This window comes from Takifugu rubripes, chromosome 22, assembly GCF_901000725.2.
Source record: "Takifugu rubripes chromosome 22, fTakRub1.2, whole genome shotgun sequence".
NCBI lineage: Eukaryota > Metazoa > Chordata > Actinopteri > Tetraodontiformes > Tetraodontidae > Takifugu > Takifugu rubripes.
In genome coordinates this window covers 2102345-2121505 of record NC_042306.1, presented here as the reverse complement: position 1 = coordinate 2121505, position 19161 = coordinate 2102345, and the positions used below count along the sequence as shown (strand labels likewise).

Here is a 19161-nt window from a genome sequence, read left to right as displayed (position 1 = left end):
CTGTTGCAAGTGCTTCAGTCCCACCGCCCTCACAAACACAACAATCATTGGCGGAACAATGTCATTTTTATTGAGCTGACGCAACAGACTTGGAGATATTTACAGTTTAAAAAAAAGAAAAGAAAAAGAAGTCCCATCCCATTTGGTAAACCATGTGGGGCTCTGACAGGCTGCATGCCACCGGTCTACCCCCGGGCTGTCAACTTCTGCTCCACAGGACCGAGTATCGTTAACACAAACAAGACCTTGTCTTCCTGCAGCTTTGACCTGACCAGGGAGGCCTTCGGGAGGGGGGCTCGGCCCGTGTGCAGAACATCAGAACCATCTGATAGAAATCTCAGCTACTTGGCGTAGCAGCCTCCCAGGCTGACCTCCTCCAGGCCCATCCAGAGGGCCGGCGTCCTGGTGACAGCGCGGACGTAGACGGCGAGCGGGCCCACCTCTGCTCCCAGGACGCTCTCCACCTCGTATCCTGCGGACTGAACCGTTTCGCATTAAAACCCGCTCGCCTCGGAGGCCCCGCCGAGTAAATGATTTCTCTTTAAAAGCGAGCAGCCGGCCATGACGTCAGCGTCCTGGCGGCTGCGTTTCTTTAATTGTATCAATAAACGGCATGAGACATGAGATTCCTGCTCAGAACAGAACAGGCTTTATCGCCGTTCCAGCACATATTGACAGAAGATCAATGCGCCGTGAAGTTCGGCCCGGAGTTATGTAACTGTTTGTAAGGCAAACATACATCGGCTCCCTCCAGCGCCGTGGCGTTGAGGATGGACACGATCGTCTCTTGCTGCAGCTGTTGGAGAGACGAGAAGCTGTTTGGGTGATGATGAGTGGGATTAAAACAGTGGGGGCGGTAAATCCACTGGTTCAGTCTCATCAGTTTAGCTGATTTACGGTGACAAACTGGCAGCAAAGGCCATGAGCAGGTTGTGGCTAATTGTTCCCACCTTAACCTTCAGAGTGCAATCGTTGAGCGAAGAACTCAAGAACACTTCCAGCTGCATTCGTGTGTCTGGTTGGTCCACGACTGACTCACAGGAGACGCACTGGAAGCTGCCACTGTTGGGGGACAAAGCAACGCTTTGAGGTATATAACATATATATTATGCTACTGTGTGATATTTAGCCCGAACTTACTTCCCTCCAGCTAATATTTCTAAGTTGTCGCTTCCACAGCGGTTGCACACGGGCCAGGAGTAGGCGGTGTCCTCATCCACGCCAACGATCACGCCTGCGGGAGGAGAAACGCTTCGCAGGTGACTTTAAATGGGCCGATCGTCCAAACCCCATCATCTGAGAGGAGCGTCGACGAAGACCACGCGGGAATCCTCCGCACCAGTAGGTGGTGCTGTAACTGGCGAGCCAAGGAGGACAGCTGGGCGCCGTGGACGAGTAAGTTTTAATCAAAAAAGGTGCTTTTTTTTAAATCTGTGGATCAATGTGCATGTTCTCAGGAGGGTTTAGGGCACAGCCTACAGGTGATATGCGGTAATGCTACATCTGTCCAATATTTTCATTTTTAATGCATCAACTTGACTCTGTTCTTGTGTGTTTTGGTCAGTCGGGTGTCCCGTCCTGCTCCAGGATGGACTTAAGTTAATTAGCAGATGCAGAACAACAAACTGACCCAACAGAGGCAAATCTTTTCAGCCCTCTGCTCATATTGGAGAAGTGAGTTTCAAAAGGAGCCTACGGTTGGCTCGGGGTTCTCCTGGGTCATCAGGCTTTGATTTGCCAAAGTCTCACAGCCCATCAAAGTGATTCTTCTTATCAGTTGATGACATTGCAGCTGTTTATTAGTCAGCAGAAGACGCTGAGCTGATTAACAGGGCTCATCGCTCTGCCGACGAGCGCCGCATCCGAAAAGTGACACCATAAAAACAACTTTCACGCACAATTCTGCCCTCCCGCAGCGACGGGCTCTTTTTTACGCGGCATTAATGCCAAAGGTAAAGCTGTGGGGGCCGAGTGGAACGTGCTGTTAATGATCTACGCAGAGGTTCGAAGACGTCTGCGTGTTCGTGACAGAGATAGGCCTCGCTTTTCATTGTATCTGAGATAGCAGAGATAAACACAGCGAGTACTCCCTGCCTATACGCCATCGTGCTAACAGCCGAGGCTGCTGCCCTTTCACACACAACCTTCTATAAGATACCAAAGTTGCCGCTCGGCTTCTCCTCCGCTGGCACGTTAGCGTACGAGTGCAAAAAGCTAGTTTTTTTTTTCTTAGTATTTATTTTTTTGGCCACCTGACCAAACATGTACAGCCAGAGGGGCCACGAAACCAGAGGGTTCACAGTTTGATCCTTGTCCTCGACTGTGACACCGAATCAACAGATGAGGATTATTGTCGTCTTTGAGGCCTTTTCTGCACCGCATTTACATAACAGGGAGAGAAAAAAGCAGAGCAAACCTCTCGGATCGATCCCAACCATCAAAAGGGGATGAGGACGCTGAATATTACTTGGAGAGAGAACTAATTTTTCTTTACATAAGTCAGAAAATGAAGCGCGGGTGTCTGATGTTCCACAAAACGCCATTGGGTGTGCACATGTTGTGATACTGCTCTGGTGTGACCGTTTAACTGGTGATCAGATTAACTGCAGAGGCTTCCAGATGTTTGGGCTGTAGGTGTGGCTCAAGAACTCGTTCATGTGCCAAGAGGGTTTTATGGATCAGAAAATACTATTTGATTTTTCTGTTTGCATAAGAGACGCACGGTGGAAGAAAACCTACCAGTTTGCACAACTTCCTCGCTGGGTGAGCAGAGGGCTTCAGTGAAGAGTGTGTTGTGTCATTAATGAGTGTGTTGATTGACTGGCAGGTGCTCAGAGATGTCAGCATATAGACCAGGGGTGTCCAGACCCAGTCCTGAAAGACTCCAGCCAGGTTTCCATGCTTTAAGTCTGGTTGGACAGAAAACCCGGCTGGATTGCGGAGCCTCGAGGACTGGATCTGGACACCCCTGATATAGACAAAAGGGGAAAACAGAGCAGCACAATCAGGTGAAACCAGAGGGCCTGGAAGTGTGACTGACCTGTGAGGGAGCAGAGTGAATTGGGAGTGACCTCAGGGACCAGGGGGTCCAGTCTCACTGGTCTGGGCAGGATGGTGGGCTCGGTCAACGACCGCGACAGCGACCCTGCCCCGGCGGAAGACTCGGCGACGCACTCGGGACGCCTCGACGACTGGCTGCACAGCTCAATGACTGACTCCTCCACACAGTGGAGAACCCCTGGGTCGGATCAAACGTTATCAAGAAGGAAAATCTCTGGTTCAGTTGGGCATAAAACCAGGAGAGCCGTTAAATCTGCACCAACGGGCACCAATAAGCACATTTCTGACCACGTCACTGATGCAAATTTAGCCTGTTTTGTGTTAAAGAGGAGCTCAAAGATTAAATGGAATTCTTGTTTTGGACACACAAGCTGAACGATCCGATTTCTTTTCGGTCCTTAATCCGTCTGAAGCGGGTTTGTCGGCATTATTAACTAACCAGTGAGAACAGGAGCGCTGCTCACCCTTATTCAGTTCGCTGGTGTAAAAAAAGAAATAAAATAAAACCAAACGGCTGCGTTGATGTTGCAGACGCACACTTTGTGGGATCTGATGCGGCCTGGACGCCGTGTGTGTGCTGACGGTACTCGCTAACGTGATCTCAGTGATCTGCTGCAAAGATCTACCGTGTTCTTTTATGACGTCTCTGAATGACGCCCGACAGGCGGCCGAGGACTTGAGCGCTCGGACGACGGAGGAAGCGAGCACACAGGAAGTGCTGACGCAGAGGGCCGCCGTTCGCCTGCACGGCCTCTCCGGCTTCTCCTCCTTCTCCTCCTGAAGGCTGGGGTCTGTGAGCACCAACCAAACCTCACCCTGGCCTACATCGCTGCCCTGGAACACAGAAACGGGGACACCCAATGACCTACAAACGCGTCGCTGCATGATCAACGTCCGTTCAGCACAACTCAGACGCAAATCTTTACGTTTAAAAATCAAACAGGCCTGATAGACTCTGGTCTAACATTAAAAGCTGTATCTGCCGCCATGTGGTGCGAGCCTGTATTAAAGTCCAAGAATTTGTTCTCAGCCGTTATCTCATCTTGGTCAAAGTTTAAAGGTCTAGCTAGTCAATGGTTAAAAAAACCCCGCAGGGCCGTGCGCAGATAGTCGAGGCACATGGTGATACCAGACGTCAGCCTTATCGCTTTATTGGTTCGAAGGTTAGCGGAGGATTTTACAAGACGCGGCGTTTAATACGTCTTTCTGAATAAAGCCAGACGTACTTGCGTTAATCTCGTGTATATCACGGTGGCGGCGAAACTGCAGCGGAAGCTTTTAAGGTCAGTCTGCAGAGGAAAAGAGAGAAGACGTGAGAGCAGCGTAGAGAAGGCCGACGTTTTTAGACGGAGGAAGAGTTCACCTGCAGGATGTCGCCTAAGCTCTGCATGGTGGGGGGGGCAGTAGAGCGGGGAGAGCGGGGGGCCCTCAGCAGGCTGAACCGAGCTCTCCAGACCCGACAGCAGGTAGCAGAAACTGGGAGCTGAACCTGCAGCTCTGGTTTCCTGGTAAAAAGAAAACCAGACGTGTGGGAACACGAGTGTTTTAATACAGAGAGGTTGAGATACTTGCTGATTTTTATCATCTTCTGAGTGAAAATCATCCTAATGGCCTGTTTCCCACGGCAAAACGTACAATTCACTCAGCGATTTTCTCTTTGATGACACTACTCGAGGCCTTTTCTCTCACTGTCAAAACAAGGCAGAAAAACCCATGTGGTACGTGCACAGTCACCGTTGCTGGTCCCAGATTGAGAAACGAGACAAATGTGAGATTTAAAGGTGGGATTAAAGGATGAAGATGCCACCATTCTGAAAAGAAGCGCAACTGAGCTAATTGGAAAATAAAGCCGCGCACAAGAGAAACAATCAAAGACGCCACAGACAGAATAAAGCCCCTTTAATCCCTTTTAAAAACCAACCGCTGGCGCTCCCGCGTGGCTAAGCGTCATCAGCGGGGTGATGCATGAGTTAAAACAGGTCAGGGCAAACACAAACAGCCCCCTCCTGCAAACAGCACGCACCAAGTTGCAGTATTCCTTTACCAAAAATGCTGAGTCACTCTGAGGCCTTTAAAATGAGAATGCATTAATAAACATCAACGTGTGTGTGTGGGTCTTTTTTTTGCTGTTGTCAGAACTTACGCTGGACGTACTGGGAGGGGTTCTATGGTCTCTGAGAGGCATCACTGGGGGCCAAAGACTGTCTATCAGACTGAATAATCTGGAGCACCTGAGAGTGAACCACAATGGAGAATTAAAAGAAGCAGGAAGTGTTGAGGAAGGGGGGGAGCAGGGTGAGAAACAAGTCAAATAAAAAAAAAGGCGTCCTTCATAGTCAGTTTCACTTCGAGTGAAATGCAAATCTGTTAAGATGGAGCTTGTTTTAACATCACCCAGAATTACCAGAGAGCGTGCATGGGCTGGCAAAGCAGACACGGGCATAAAAAAAAACAAAAAAAAAAGTTTTACAAGCAAGGATTTGGAGTGACAAACGTGGGAGAACGGTTCACACCCTGCTCTAGTTCCAATAACCTTCAAGAGCAGCTCTAAGGAAGTTCAACCCCCAATTATTAGAGGTTTATTGTTTAATACGGCGAGCTCGATCCCGTTCTTATCGGCAGTTATGACAGACGACTTTACGATGGTCGGTGAAACCAGAAGCCTGACTGGACATTTTATTCCAGTCAGGCTGACAGGTTGAGTTCTCGTCAGCGCGTATTTAGTTCAGGGCAGCTGGTCAAGGTAACTTTTTCATTCATGAGTCTGTTGCCATATCAGTCAGTCGCTAACAACCTGTTAGTCAACCTGTAATCACAGGGCTCCTTTGTGCGGAACTGGTTCTGCAGCCCGTTCTAGTCTGGTGAGACCTTCTTAAGGATGAGTAATGTCAAAGCTAACAGGACCCATTCAGAGCATTGTGATTTTAAATCAGAGCTTATACGCTTGCTTGGACTGGGTTCATGTGCCGCTGCTTTGTTCCCAAATGTGGTTCGTTTGCGTGTCAAATGTGGACATTTGTCTCATCGCACGGGTCCCGGCCTGACCCCCGGCGAGCTGTCCCGGTGGGCCGTGGCCCGCTGTGGCTAAAGCTGTCGCACAAACGCGCTTCTTCATTTGCTCTCGTGCTGTCGGAAATAGCGAAGATGATTATATCCCGACCAGATGTTTACTGATTATTTTAAACTGTGCGAAAAAGTGAGCGTCCAAACGAAGCCTGGACAGGTTTGTGTGCGCTTCTATTTTAGCTAACAAACAGAACGTGAGCCAGCACCGAAGACAGCCCATCCATCACGTTCTGACCGTAGACAAATTCCAGAGACATTATAGACCGCCGCGGCATTGAAAATACCAAAGATATAAACATCCCCCCAGCCAGGGTCTAAATGTTCTCATGTCACTGCTCGATGCTTCTAATCTGGGCTCTTTACCGTGGAAACTCACTAGGGACACAGAACATGCGCGCCGGTATCACTTTACATGTAAACACAGTTGCACTTCTGGCAGCGCAGCGTAATGAGGTTAATATGAGTTGCAAACATTACGTTCACATCAAAATCCTACGTGGGCGTTCATGTCTGAGAAGAGAAATCAAGCAGAAAATAAACATTCTTTTGTGGTTTAAGAGCCTGGAAATAAGTGTATTTGTAAAGTTCCAGGCTTGGGCTGAAGGAGTTGATGGGATTTTGCTAGAATTGAAAGTTTAAGTCAGGCAGAACAGCTGAAGAAGAAGCAAAAGGGGAGGGTCCACCTCTCTCTGGTGACCCGCTGCACCACTTTAATGCCCCTCAGCAGGCAGGTCCGCCCCTGCCACATGTGGCAGTAGTGGTGGAGGTCATCTTTGCAGGGCAGGAGGTGGAGCTGCACCACGCTGAACATCCCATAACTGTCCTGGACGAGCACGCAAAGCCTGGAGGAAGATTGGGGGGAGAAAAAAAGGTTTGCACGGCACCCAAAATGGTTAATTAATGCAAAATTCACTCATTTCCTCCAGTTGACAGACAGAAAACTCCCCCAAAGTCCATCGACTGACCTTGAAACTGTCCGCACATTTATTGAAACATCGCAAACAACGTTTGCCACTTTGAAACATGTAGCGTTATGGTAACCAAGGAAACTTGACCGGAATAAAAAAAAGGAAGTGGGATCAGAGCAGAGACTCACTGGTCAGTGAATTCAGTTTTATTTGGGGTTTTTGCAGAGTTTGCAAAACTGAGAGTACAGAGGTTCCTCCACATTCTGTTTTCACCCTGACTCAGTAAATAATCAGCAAAGATGAAGCTGAAAGAAGATTTATGCCCCCTTTCCTGCACCAAAATAAAGACCTAAAAGCAGGAAAACAGCCCGCTGCCGATACACAGCGATAAGGCCGCCGAGCTGACAGACACACGAAAGCAACGGAGCGCCGTCTCTGCCGAGGTTTGACTCCCGTAACCCTGCGGTACCTCAGCCAGTCAAGCTCAGACACGGCCCAGCACCAGCCCTGAGAGTAAACAGTAGAGTTCATATCCCTCGGTTAGACAAGCAACGGCCGGGGAGGAAAAGCAGGAGGAGGAGGAGGATGAAGAAAAACAGGGAAGAGGGAGGAGGACCGCCAGCATTCCCATCATGCATGTGTGTGCACATCCCAGACATTGGGAACGTTTAGAGACCGGTTTCAACCACCTGATTTGGACCTATAAATGTCGTCTGTTGGTAAACACAGCATCCGCCCGGGTTTGTTTTCGAGAAATAGATATCTAAATAACATTCCTGACGTGGCACTTGGCGACGGGGGCCGACGTCTGAAGCGGGGTTATTTTCACCGTATGGTTCCGGACATGTCGCCTGTCAGAGCGACCTTCTGCAGCCCAAAGGAAGCAACAGATCCAGACTGGAGATCAAAGCTATTCATCAAAGCGAGCGCATCATCTACACAGATTAATGCGCTTTGGTTGATAAAGTCTAGAAATGTGCTCAATTTGTGGATTCCAGAATCTGTTCATTCCACTCTGCCGGTGTCAATATTGACTGTGGGGGCCAAAAAATCGGATCAGCTTAATGTCGTGTCTTCATCTGTGAACTAAACTGATATTTGGTGGGAAGAAATATACACGTTTGAATCCGAGAATGACAGGAACCACAGAGTGCTTCAGCAGCCACCTCTCCGTCCAGGCCCTCCCTACAGCCGTTAACAGCTTAGCTTCCTCAAAAAAAAAAAGAGAGAGAGAGCGAGAGAGAGAAAAAAAGCCTCTGCTCTCTACCAAAAAACCCTCCGCTGCCATTGGCCTCTTCCAGTCACAGGACATTTTCAGGAATTTGTTGTTGCGAGCCATCCCAGAATTCCGAGCAACGCAGGTCTGCTTCCAGGAACTACGATCTACTGACCCTCTGCGAGACCCGCGCGCAGCCGCTTTTACTCCTGCGCACGCACGCTCGCCCCTGCACATGCACATTACTTGGCAACGTGCGACTGACCCGCACATTAAGCATACAGCAGAGAGGCCTCATTGGTGCGGGGGGGTGGACAGGCGGGATTCCTTCCTGCGTGCTGTCCACCAATCAGGGCAGGCAGCACGATAAACACGGTTGTAACAGGATCCTCGCGGCACATTGTGTTCCTTCTCCACCAAAAGGAGGAGAAAAAACAACTAGCTTCTCCTCGCGTCCGCTAAACAGTTAATCTTCTTGTTTATTCTAGTCTGAATTTACGGGAACTTGACATCTTCGGGCATAAATATCGCACTGGCGTCTCTCCCGTTTATGTGTTAACGCTGAGGCTAAACAATAAAAGGATCAAATAAGCATGTTGACCGGGGGGGGGGGGGGGGGGTGAGTCATGAAGGCCGGGGACGCACGAGGAGAGGTACACGCTGTCCTCATCGCCATACAGCGCGGGATCAGTGGGGGGCCCGAGTCGGCATGCGCTCCAGCCTGGAAAAGTAGTTTAAGAACGGCACATCCCGAGGATTAGAAGCGTAACTTAAACAGGCTGCTGACAGCAACCTCTCGCCGGCCTCTGTCCTTTCACTACCAACCCCGGCACGTTGGCGGTGGAGGAGGTTCGGAGACCCAGAGATAAGGCCGTAAACGTTTCCTGTCGGAGGGGCGGCGTTTGTTTACCAGCCCCAGAAGCAGCATGGCAGGAGCGAGCGTCAGGTTACAACCGATGCTCGGTTTGTCAGTTGAGGCCGTCAGCTGACTGGGGCTCTCTCTCCCTTCGGAGTGTTAGGAGTGTTGTTCTCTTATTAGTCAGCAAAAGGGAGAAACAAAGGCCTGGGGAGGGCCAGGCACACACAGGTCACGTTAGCTTGACAGAGGAAACTGAACTATTTCATTTAAAACTAGCGCTGAAAAGCAGAATATTTATACAATAATAAACAACCGTTTTCTTTTTAGCACGGTTCCATCTTCTAGTTTTAACACTCATTGTTTTGCTCCAATGGGAAATATTTTTAATTGGGAAAAAAAAACAAAAAAAAGAGCCTAAAACCGCAGCGAGGACCAAACCGAGGTGCTGACACTTCTGGAGCGAGTAGCTTCCCAGGAGAGCAGCGGCATCAGCTCTCCAAGGGACGTCCGTTTCATGCGCTCGCCGGCGTTGTTGCCTTAATGTTTGTGAAATCCGCCTTGTTTAGTACATTGAAAGATGGAAAAACGCTGCCGTGGACCCCCCCCCAAACCTCCCAGAGCCGTTTCAGACTGACGTGTTAAAGCATAGGTGCAACTTTAAAAACAAAAACTGGAGTAAACTCGATTCACCCAAAGATGTTTGAGTGGGCATAAGTTCAACATCATGTCGTTGTTCCTGAGAATTGGCAAGAATAACTCGCACGGCGGCTGGATCCAATTAGGAATGTTTGTGTCCTTTGTCAAACAATGCCATATGGCTGGAGACAGTGTGAGGAGTCTGTGGGCTGCAGCCCTGGGAACAATAGCCCGACCACAGGGACCCACACGGTGCCACCGAGGAGGGGCACGTAGGGCCTGAGACCAAAGAAGAGCAACCTACATTGTTTCTCCTCAAAAAGGGTAACTGGCAGCAGATGGAGCAATTAGCTGGCTGTGTTTGACGCTGAATGACATAACGAAGGCCGCTCTTACCTCGTTTTCCCTTTCTCCTCGGAAGGACGGAGGAAGGAAGTCCCGGATTGAATCCTGGGCTTTAGAAAGGACAGGGGGGAACTGTCGGGGACGGCGGTGGCGTAAACTCTCTGGACCACCACTTCCACGTCCTGGCCCACAGAACCAGCCTGGCCCAGGCCTTCCACCACCTCCAGTAGGGAGAAACTGAGTCTGCTGGAAAGGCCAGAACCTTCAAATCCCCTCAGAGGATCCAACGAGGGGACCTGAGAATCAGATGAATAATGAAATAAACCAAATGTTTGATTTAGCTTTGTCACTCCTCAGTGTTTTGACTTAATTAAAGGTACCAAATAGTGACTTATTCTGAAGAGTTCTTTTATTTTATGTTAGGGGAGAACATACAAACTCCACGTGATTTGGAATCGAACCCAGAACTCTCCTTCTCTGTCTTGGTACTTTAACAGTAAATTTGGGAACCAAACATCTGCTGTCACCTGTTTGGCAGCGTTTGCTTCTCTGGTCCTCGATGCCTCCAGCCGTCCAAATGTTTGACAGAGGAAGTACGGGGGACACCTTTCTACGGCCGGGGGGCCTGGGTGGGACGTGCTGGGAGCAGATGGGACCTTCTGGCTGAGGTGAGTGTTGAGAATGATGCTGCAGCTGAATCCCTCTATGGAGAGACTCTGCCTGGAAACAGGAAAAACCATCAGATTTAGAGCTCTGACAGTTACCTGGAGGGAACAAAGGAATTAAATCTGTTTGTGACAGGTTAATCACAGATTGGAGATGCTGTGATGAAGATGAAGTGGAAGAAGGATGATGATGACGCAGAAGAGTGAGTCTACCTGAGATATGTGTGTGGGAAGAAGGGTGCAAGTTTAAATACGCAGCAGCTCCCTGAGGCGATGCTAATGTAAAGTTGATACAGTTACAGGAAGATACAGATGTTAAAAAATAACCAAATCACATCAGCTCTGTGAAAGTTGTGCCCCCTAACTTGTCTGAAACCCACCTGAGAGGCAGCCGAGAGTGAAATAATTTGATGAGCAGCCTCATGTGGAGGTTTGAGGTGTACTTTTTTAATCCGTACGACGTGAATAATAGCCATATGATGGCTTATCTGTGACTCAGAGCCGGGAGCGCTCCATGACTGGAACTATCAGACGTGTCGCAGCCCGCCCCGCAGCTGTGTTGATAGGGAATCAGAAAAATCACAAGGAAAAAGCAGATAAAGCCGAAGGGGGGGAAAACAAAGGCGTGATAAAACAAGCCACCTTAATAATGTGATCTGCGCGAGTGTTCCAGAACAATCTTAACATCGTTACTGAGCCCTCTTTGATATGAACACTTGGTATTACAACTGTTCTGGAGTATCAGCAATAAGAGTTAATTATTACATAGTGACACCATTCAGTTACAGTCGGAATGTAAACACGAGAGGAACAGAAGGGCCAAAGATTCAACTAGGACAGACTCCTGTCAGCACACAATGAGAAGACAGTAATCTTGATATTTATCTCTGATCTGAGGTCACACAGTCATACACCGAGTTCCTGGTACTGTACTCTTCACATCGCCATCGCTGACTCACCCGAGTCGTCATTGAAATTTAATCCAAGTCAATCAAATCAAACGCCTGCCACGTTTCTTCCTTCATCGCCGTGACAGGTACATGGCTCCACTCACGTTTCGCGGTTTTGCTTCTGAAAAGTGCGACTTCAATCTTCTTTTATAAATTGGAATTGGAATTAAAGCAGACGGATTTGATGGAGACGCTAAATGTTCTAGAGGGTTATAATGCATTCACAACACGTCAATCACACAGCACAGAACGAACTATTCCAGGTACAAATTTTCCTCCGTGATCAGTGGAAACCTTCAAATTAACCTGGAGATCAGAGGTTTATCCGACGTCCTCCGATCCCGACAACATCACAACGTGAACTGGGGCATCAGTGACGTCTGGAAGGAACTGGATTATTATCAGATGCTAACAGCTCCTCCAGCTCACCACCTTTCATCACATTTATGATGGACACCGTTGCCGGTCCTCGACACGTTAAATTCCTATTTTCACAGGGCCCCGTTCCCACAGCCGGAGGACATCGGCGCAGCAATCGGTGCGATCCATTTGTCACCAGAGCAGAACATTCTGTTCAGGACGACAGGTACAGCAAGCAAACAGGAAGTGCGAGGCCGTTGTGAACAGGTGAGTGGGCAGCTGTCATCATCAGACAGGTAAAGGTGTGGCTGCGGCTGCTGACGTCACACCGTGCGAGTGATTAATACCTGCAGGTATTTCCGTTCAGGCATCGGCCCACTCAGAGGCGTGGGAGGTGGGAGGGGCCTAACTACTCACTGCCACTAACCCATGTAACGCGAGACCGTAAACTGATAAGGGATTTTAAAAAAAAATTATGCTCTGTTATGATATTCCGGACAGAATCCTTATCAATGTAAAAATGTAGGCATGTTAACTGATTGCTCTATCTTCTTGTACCGGGAGGGGAGGAAGGTGGGCGAGGTGCTAAAGCCATGGATACGCTAAAAACCGCCATGTGTTTTCAATCTCAGTTCCTTGGCTCCCTCCACTCTCTGCTCCCAAATGCTCCAGAAAATAATCCCACTGTGTTTTTTCCCTGGTTTTCTGGAAATGACCTAACTGCCAGGAAGAGGAATGTGAAGCATTCCCTGGAGCTGTGCGTGACGTCAGCACGCAGAGGAGGCCCCTGCTCTTCCGCCAGTTTGGATATTCCAGCAAAGTCAACACAAATTCCCAACAGCTGGAGTCAACTGTTGCTTCTCCGCAGCTCCAAAACGATCCAGAAAAAAGAGGGATGGGTGCTAACATCTGGGTCTTCGCTGTTTACTGGGAACATCAGGCGTTTCATGTGTTACAACTCAGAACTGGAAAATGCAATAATCGACGGAAAAATTATGTTTTCTAGACGCAACTAATTAGTGCTGTTTTGTGAGGTTGCTTGACTATTTGCTTTGCATAATTAGAGCCGCGTATTGTCACGCAAACATCTCTTGTGTTGTGTAAATGCTTCCATCGTTCCGGCTCCTGATCTTCTGCCAAGGAAATTTAACTAAAAACAGAAGAAAAACCTCTCGCAGCTGGGGACCATTCGCGCAAACGTCAAACTATCCGCTGCTATTCTGCCCATTTTTCTCTCTTCCCCAAATTTCCATAATCCATGGATGTACGTGAGCGCTCTTTCCCGTGTTCCTTTGTCAAACACATGTTTCTTACTCCACTACGAGGTTCATTCCCAGTGCATGAGCGCCGGAGGCCCCAGGCTCACATGTGTGTTATCTGTTTATTGGATTGTGACGGCCCTCCAAACTAGTGGTGATAAAAATCAAAGCGGCGGAGTCCTGGGACGAGTGTGATGTAATGCCACCTTACCATGGCGGGTAAATATGGATGATGTCTTTGGGTGCAGGCATCAGATGGGCCACAGTCTCCCTGCTGAATAACACCAGCACAGGCGCGCTCTCCTCCGCTCCGCCGGGGGGTCGGTGGCGCTCGCACCGCGCCGCTCGCATGCCGCACTCCTCCATAACCTCAAGCACCTCCAGCACCAGCACGCCGGGCCTGTCCACTGCAGAGCAGCGCAACAGCACAGATGTTGAATGCGAACAAACGCAGGCGCGGGGCTTCTGACTGCGCATGCATTTGAGGAGTACGTTCATTTTTATCAATCTGTGCCGCACAGCTGGAGACAAATATGCTGAATTCCACTGGGCGAGATGCTTGGATTTGCACCAAGGTGCTGACTGTGCTTCTCGGCCTGAACGGTAACGCTGCCAGAGGGAAATTAGGACAAGCAAATGGAGGCTATGCCCCGAAGGCATCGCTCCAACACAGATAACTTGCATGTTGATTGTGCCGAATTTGAAAAGAAAACGCGCGATGGAGTTCGTGTTTAAAGGGGGAAAAAATGCCTGAAAGAGACCAGATGTGGGGCTTTTTTTTTTTTTTTTATCAGATTAGAGTAAATCATAGCAGCGGGGTTGCTAAAGAGCTTAACGTGGACATTTCACAGGAATGTTAAGTGCAGCGTGTGTACGTTTACATCTAAGATTGCAAAATATTCCGATTGGACACAGGCGGCCTGCTAAAATATGAGGGGTTTATGTCGAGGAATACGTCAGGATCCGGCTCATCCCTCACCAAAATAGCGACAATAAAGCAAAGACAGTAAAGGTCGGGTGGGGGCAAATGTGAGGAATTAAATATGTGCTAAGGTTCAAAGGTCACATACAGGAAGCTTTCCTCTGACAGCACGTAAAGGAAAAAGAGACAATAGAAGACACAGGCAGGCTACTTCCTGTCACCTGTACGTTACGTTCATGGCTCAGAGTCAGGGATCCACACGCAGTCAGCACTTCCTGAATGCTTCTCCATCAAATATTAGGAGACGAAGTTCTGGATTAAAGATGAGCGCTCCTGATTCGGGGTTAAATGTGGGCGGGCGTGGTTCACCTGTGGCTGCCGAGGCGTCGGACTGGTGCCTCCAGAAGCTGACGGCGGACCTCTGTCTGCTCTGCAGGCGGCTCAGCCTCTCAGCGAGCCCTCCGCTGTAAACAGAGGTGAACAGATGATGCGCCGTGATAGAAAGTGTGTGTGTGAAAGTGTACACAGATACGCAGGTGTGTGAGCAACCAAACAAGCTGTTGGGGGCCACAGATAATCATCTCTCAGATTCGGAGGGCTTGAAACTGACGACCTTTAGCGCCCACATGCCCCGCCAGGTGTCCTTTTTGACACAATTTTTTCCACCGAGGCACCTGACAACCCCCCCTAATGTCAATGCCGCACGCATTGATTTGTTATTTTTAACATCGCCCCCAAAAAACGTGCTTGTACTGTGAAGAAAAGTGAATCTGACTGGTAAAAGAAAGCGATCGGACCTTTGGAACTTGCGTTTCTTTTTGGCAGAGTCTTCGGGGGTCTTGGACTGAGCCTCCCTGGGTCTCTGAGGGGTCCGCAGCAGGACCTGAGCCGACCTGACCCAGTCGCTGGCCCGTCTTTGACAGCTTTCACCAGGCCGGGGGGGGGGGCTTCCAGAAGCGAGGCTGCTGGACGTGGTGACGCTGCGGCCCGCATCCTCCCCGTCGGACACGTAGTCCGATATCTGCTGCGCAAGAAGTCGTAAATAACCACAAACGCTAATATCTGAAAAAGATTTGAGTGAATTTTGCCAGCGATGTCGTCACCGAACATCAGTTGGATCCCGGTATTTAAAATTGGACCGCACTTCAAATCCAGACCAATTTGAAATACAATCCAACTAATTAAGTCATTAGTAAACTGGATTATTATGGGTAACCTGGACTCATTCAAACAGCACTCGGACGAGTATTTTTTTGCTGCATCACCGCTCGGTGCACCTGAGGAAACCTGCCCTCATGGAAAAATACACAGGAGAAGCGCTGAGTGCCTGTCATGTGCAGACACGACCAGCATACCAGGATCCGTCAGCCAACGTGCTCTCGTATTTGAATCAACTTGATCCTTCTAGGCCCGGTGCCAGGAGACGTCACACTCCAACCCACTACAGAGAATAAGGAACACTATGTCCCTGGCTGCCGCACAAAAATGTTTTCACCCAGCACTAAAAGCATTCTGAGCACAAAGCTCCGGACAGCCGCGCACCCCGATATGTTTTACTGAACAAACAGTAGTAAAACGGCGCTGTTGACACGGGCCCGAGCGGGCCGGGCCCTGGAGTGGCGGAAGGTCGTCGACCCCGGTGACGGGCCGCATCTGGGGAAGGCTGTTCCAGTTGGCCTTGAAACAAAGAGTCATCGCCGCGGCCCCGGCCTGGCGGGCCGCCACCACCTGCGCGGGCGCTGCATTCATCATCCAGGAGTCGTAAATTTGAACTTGGCCCGGAACCTGCTCTCTCGGCATCCTGCGCGATCCGGCCCGGGCGGTTATTGGCAGGGTTGGAGCGTGCCTTCCAGCGACCCAATCAACCCGCACTGGGATCACATTGTGCAAACATAAATAAATAAATAAATTCCACGTGCGTATGGACGTGTCAGCTCTGGACTCCCAAACGCCGCACGTCTGAGCGAGCGTGCGCAGCAGGAAGAGAGATCGATTCAACCCGCAAGATCCTGATCTCGAGCCGTATCGGGGGCCGATAAGCGCAAATGAAACCAAGCAGTTGCGTCTGCGCGGGCGATGCTAATCAGCGCCGCTTCCTCTCTGCACACCGCCGCTGCAAACTGGACGCCTCGTCCACATTTAAAGTGGTGCAGAGGTAGTCGTGTGCTACGTGCACGTACACTTTTGAAGGTGTTGTACAGATCACGTTGCCGTGACATCAACCGTGCGATTGCGACCTGCCTCATACTGTCTCTTGCACGTCCTTGAGATCACCTCTAGAAGATGACCCAACAGGCAGCGAGGTGGATTCTGATGGACCCGAGTGAATGTGGTCGCCCCTCCTTCTATACATCCCCCCCCCCCCCCCCCCCGCCCCCGTGACAACCGTGCCTTGGACAAACACCGCGTCTGAATGGCTCCTGAGAGGAGAGTCGCCCGAAAACGACGACCCAGCAGAGATCGACGACATTGGTCACAAAAAAAACGCAGTCATTCATCTTCATTAACTGAACTTAAAAACATTCCAAGAGTGAAACCGCCTTCATAAATATGGAGAACGCCAGAGCAGCACGACGCTGGTGCTGCACATAAACAGCAAACGTCGGGCCTGTTGTGTTCGAATCGGGAAGTGTTTGTGCTTCAGAGGAGTGAATCAGTGTCCAAGTTCTCCCTCTGCGCTCCCTCGGGGGTTTTATTACCTCCCCAGCCTGTGAACTTTGGAAGTTTGGACCATAACCTGGATCCAGCGGCTGCGGGGTGGGATTCTGGATTGAACCTGTTCGGGCCTTTCGGCACACAAAGATAACACTGAAGTCGAGCGAGATGACAACCCTCCGACAGGTAGAACTCCGATCCTACATCCCCCCCCAGATCCCAGGACTAACGGTACCGACGGAACCGTCAAGATTACGGAGGAAACTGGGTCACACTTTCCATTGCGCCCACACAGAAGGTCCTTGGCTCTTCAGTCAAACGTTGCAGTTGTATTCAAATCTGCTGCCAGAGAACTGGCCCCCACATGGGAACCAAACCATCGAGTGTCTGTTGACAATCACAACAGCTCGTACTGAACATCCCAGCATCCCTTTCTGTCCAACTCTGCTTACATCTGTTATTATGAAGTCATTAGACACTATTACACTCCAACATCGCAGTAAGTTGAGCTGTAATGTATCCTGAAATATGGTGGGTGTGTTCACTTATGGCATTAAAAGAGCGGCTTCCTGGATTCGAGGAAATCCTACCGACACTTATGGTCCTACTTCTAGGAAAAGTGCAGACGCTCAAAGTCCTGGAAGCGTGATTCGAAACGCACGCTGCCGACACACGCCTGGCGCTGAAGAGGTCAAGTGGCGCCATCTAGTGGCCACGAAGGCGCACAACAACCAACATCAGCGTGCACGTCTTGGTGCTGGTTGTTGCGGCGTTTGTCACTACCGACAGACAGAACCGTGGAGTCGTTGCATCACTCACGTTTGTGGGTTTAAGTGGTTCCGGCTGCTCGCGACAGGGCTCGGAGTCACAGTCGGAAATCCGCTGCTCGCCGTCGCCCGCCGGGTCGTCCGCGTCGCTGTCCGTGTCAATGGCAGGGAGGTCGTCTGGACAAGGAATAAAGCGACGACTTGAGGTCCAACCGAGGCGACTGCCATCAGAATTTCTCTGATTCGTCTGTGTGCATCCTTCCGTTCACCTGTTCCGCTGGTGTGACCCTGCCTGGGATGGATCGGCGCCGCGGTTCTCCGCCGTCCCGGAGCGGGTCCCCGCTGCTGCCGAGAGGCAGCTCCGGACAATCTGGACTCCTGGTCCTCATCACTGGAGCTCCACGCTATGTCCTCGTCGCACTGAGCGGCGCCGGCAGTCGGACCTGGACAGAATAAACGCCACCGCATGGATCCGAAAGGGACGGATCAAATATTAAAGTCACAACAGTTGTTCCATGTTCTCTGTTGTGTTTACAGCAGCTGAGACCTGCGTGTAACCTCATAGTTGTACTTTTTGACCTTTGACCCTGTACAGAGGCACTAATTACCTGAAGTTGGAGACAGCACCAGCTCCTTTAACGCAGACAGCTTCCTTCCTGGATTCTGTTGGGAAAAGAGAGAGAGGGAAGAATGCAGAATCATTATAGATCATTTTAGGAAGCTCAAATTGGTAAAAAGTGGCGTATTGAAGTTTGACCTTTAACCCCGAGGGATCCAGAAAACTGTCCCCGCATCTCTGCCAACTCCTGGCGGAAGACACTGATGACAGCGGCTCCCTGCCCGCTTTCTGGAAACTATTTTCCACATCGTCCGGAAATAAAATGTGCTTTATATCATCATTGGGGCGCCTTTTACGCTACAAATGTGGGGGGAAGAAAGGACGAGATGTCACATCAAAATAAGTCCCCCGCTTTCATTCTGGGTTTAACGAGATTGTGGCACACCGGTAGCATTGCTTTTCACCTGGCTCACCGCAAGAGCAATGTAAAATTACAAAGAGCTGTGCATTTGTTGCCAACAATCGGCCTAAACTAAAGAAAAACACCAACGGAGGCGACAGAAAGCAACACGCCAGAAAGCAACAAGCCTTCATGATACAGTTAGCTTGAGCTAATAGCCGGGTTAGCCGTACCGGGTTTCTTACCTTTCTAAAAGACATAACGACTGGAAACAAAGTTTGCACCACGTCTGTAGTCCTCGCATGTGTGCACAAGTTGTCCGGTTTGTTATATTTGCATGAATTGGTCGCCGTTGGGTCTCCGTGTGCCGGTGTTTCCTGCCGATGCTAACTGTGTTTGCTAATCAGCGCTGCTAGCTGTTGCTCAACCTGAGGGGCGTTTTTTTTTATTATCCTTCACCCTCTTGGACCATTTAATGAGCAATCTTCACATTTATGGACTCGTTTAGACACGCCGTTAATTGTGGTTGCTTGT

General features: G+C 49.9%; 1 protein-coding gene across 1 annotated transcript; it reads right to left on the bottom strand.

Annotated features, from left to right (window-relative positions):
- Positions 1 to 47: 47 nt before the first annotated feature.
- Positions 48 to 19158, bottom strand: spidr (scaffold protein involved in DNA repair). Its single transcript, XM_029831105.1, has 20 exons — positions 18873 to 19158; positions 18426 to 18584; positions 18277 to 18331; positions 17938 to 18111; positions 17721 to 17845; positions 15044 to 15270; positions 14616 to 14710; positions 13536 to 13731; positions 10618 to 10810; positions 10142 to 10386; positions 6810 to 6968; positions 5204 to 5291; positions 4428 to 4565; positions 4287 to 4349; positions 3687 to 3894; positions 3041 to 3238; positions 1141 to 1234; positions 951 to 1062; positions 740 to 796; positions 48 to 479 (listed from the first exon to the last, which is right to left on the bottom strand). Exons 1-20 carry the CDS (start codon positions 18885 to 18887, stop codon positions 342 to 344), a joined length of 2739 nt encoding a protein of 912 aa, XP_029686965.1. The 5' UTR covers positions 18888 to 19158; the 3' UTR covers positions 48 to 341.
- Positions 19159 to 19161: the final 3 nt, after the last annotated feature.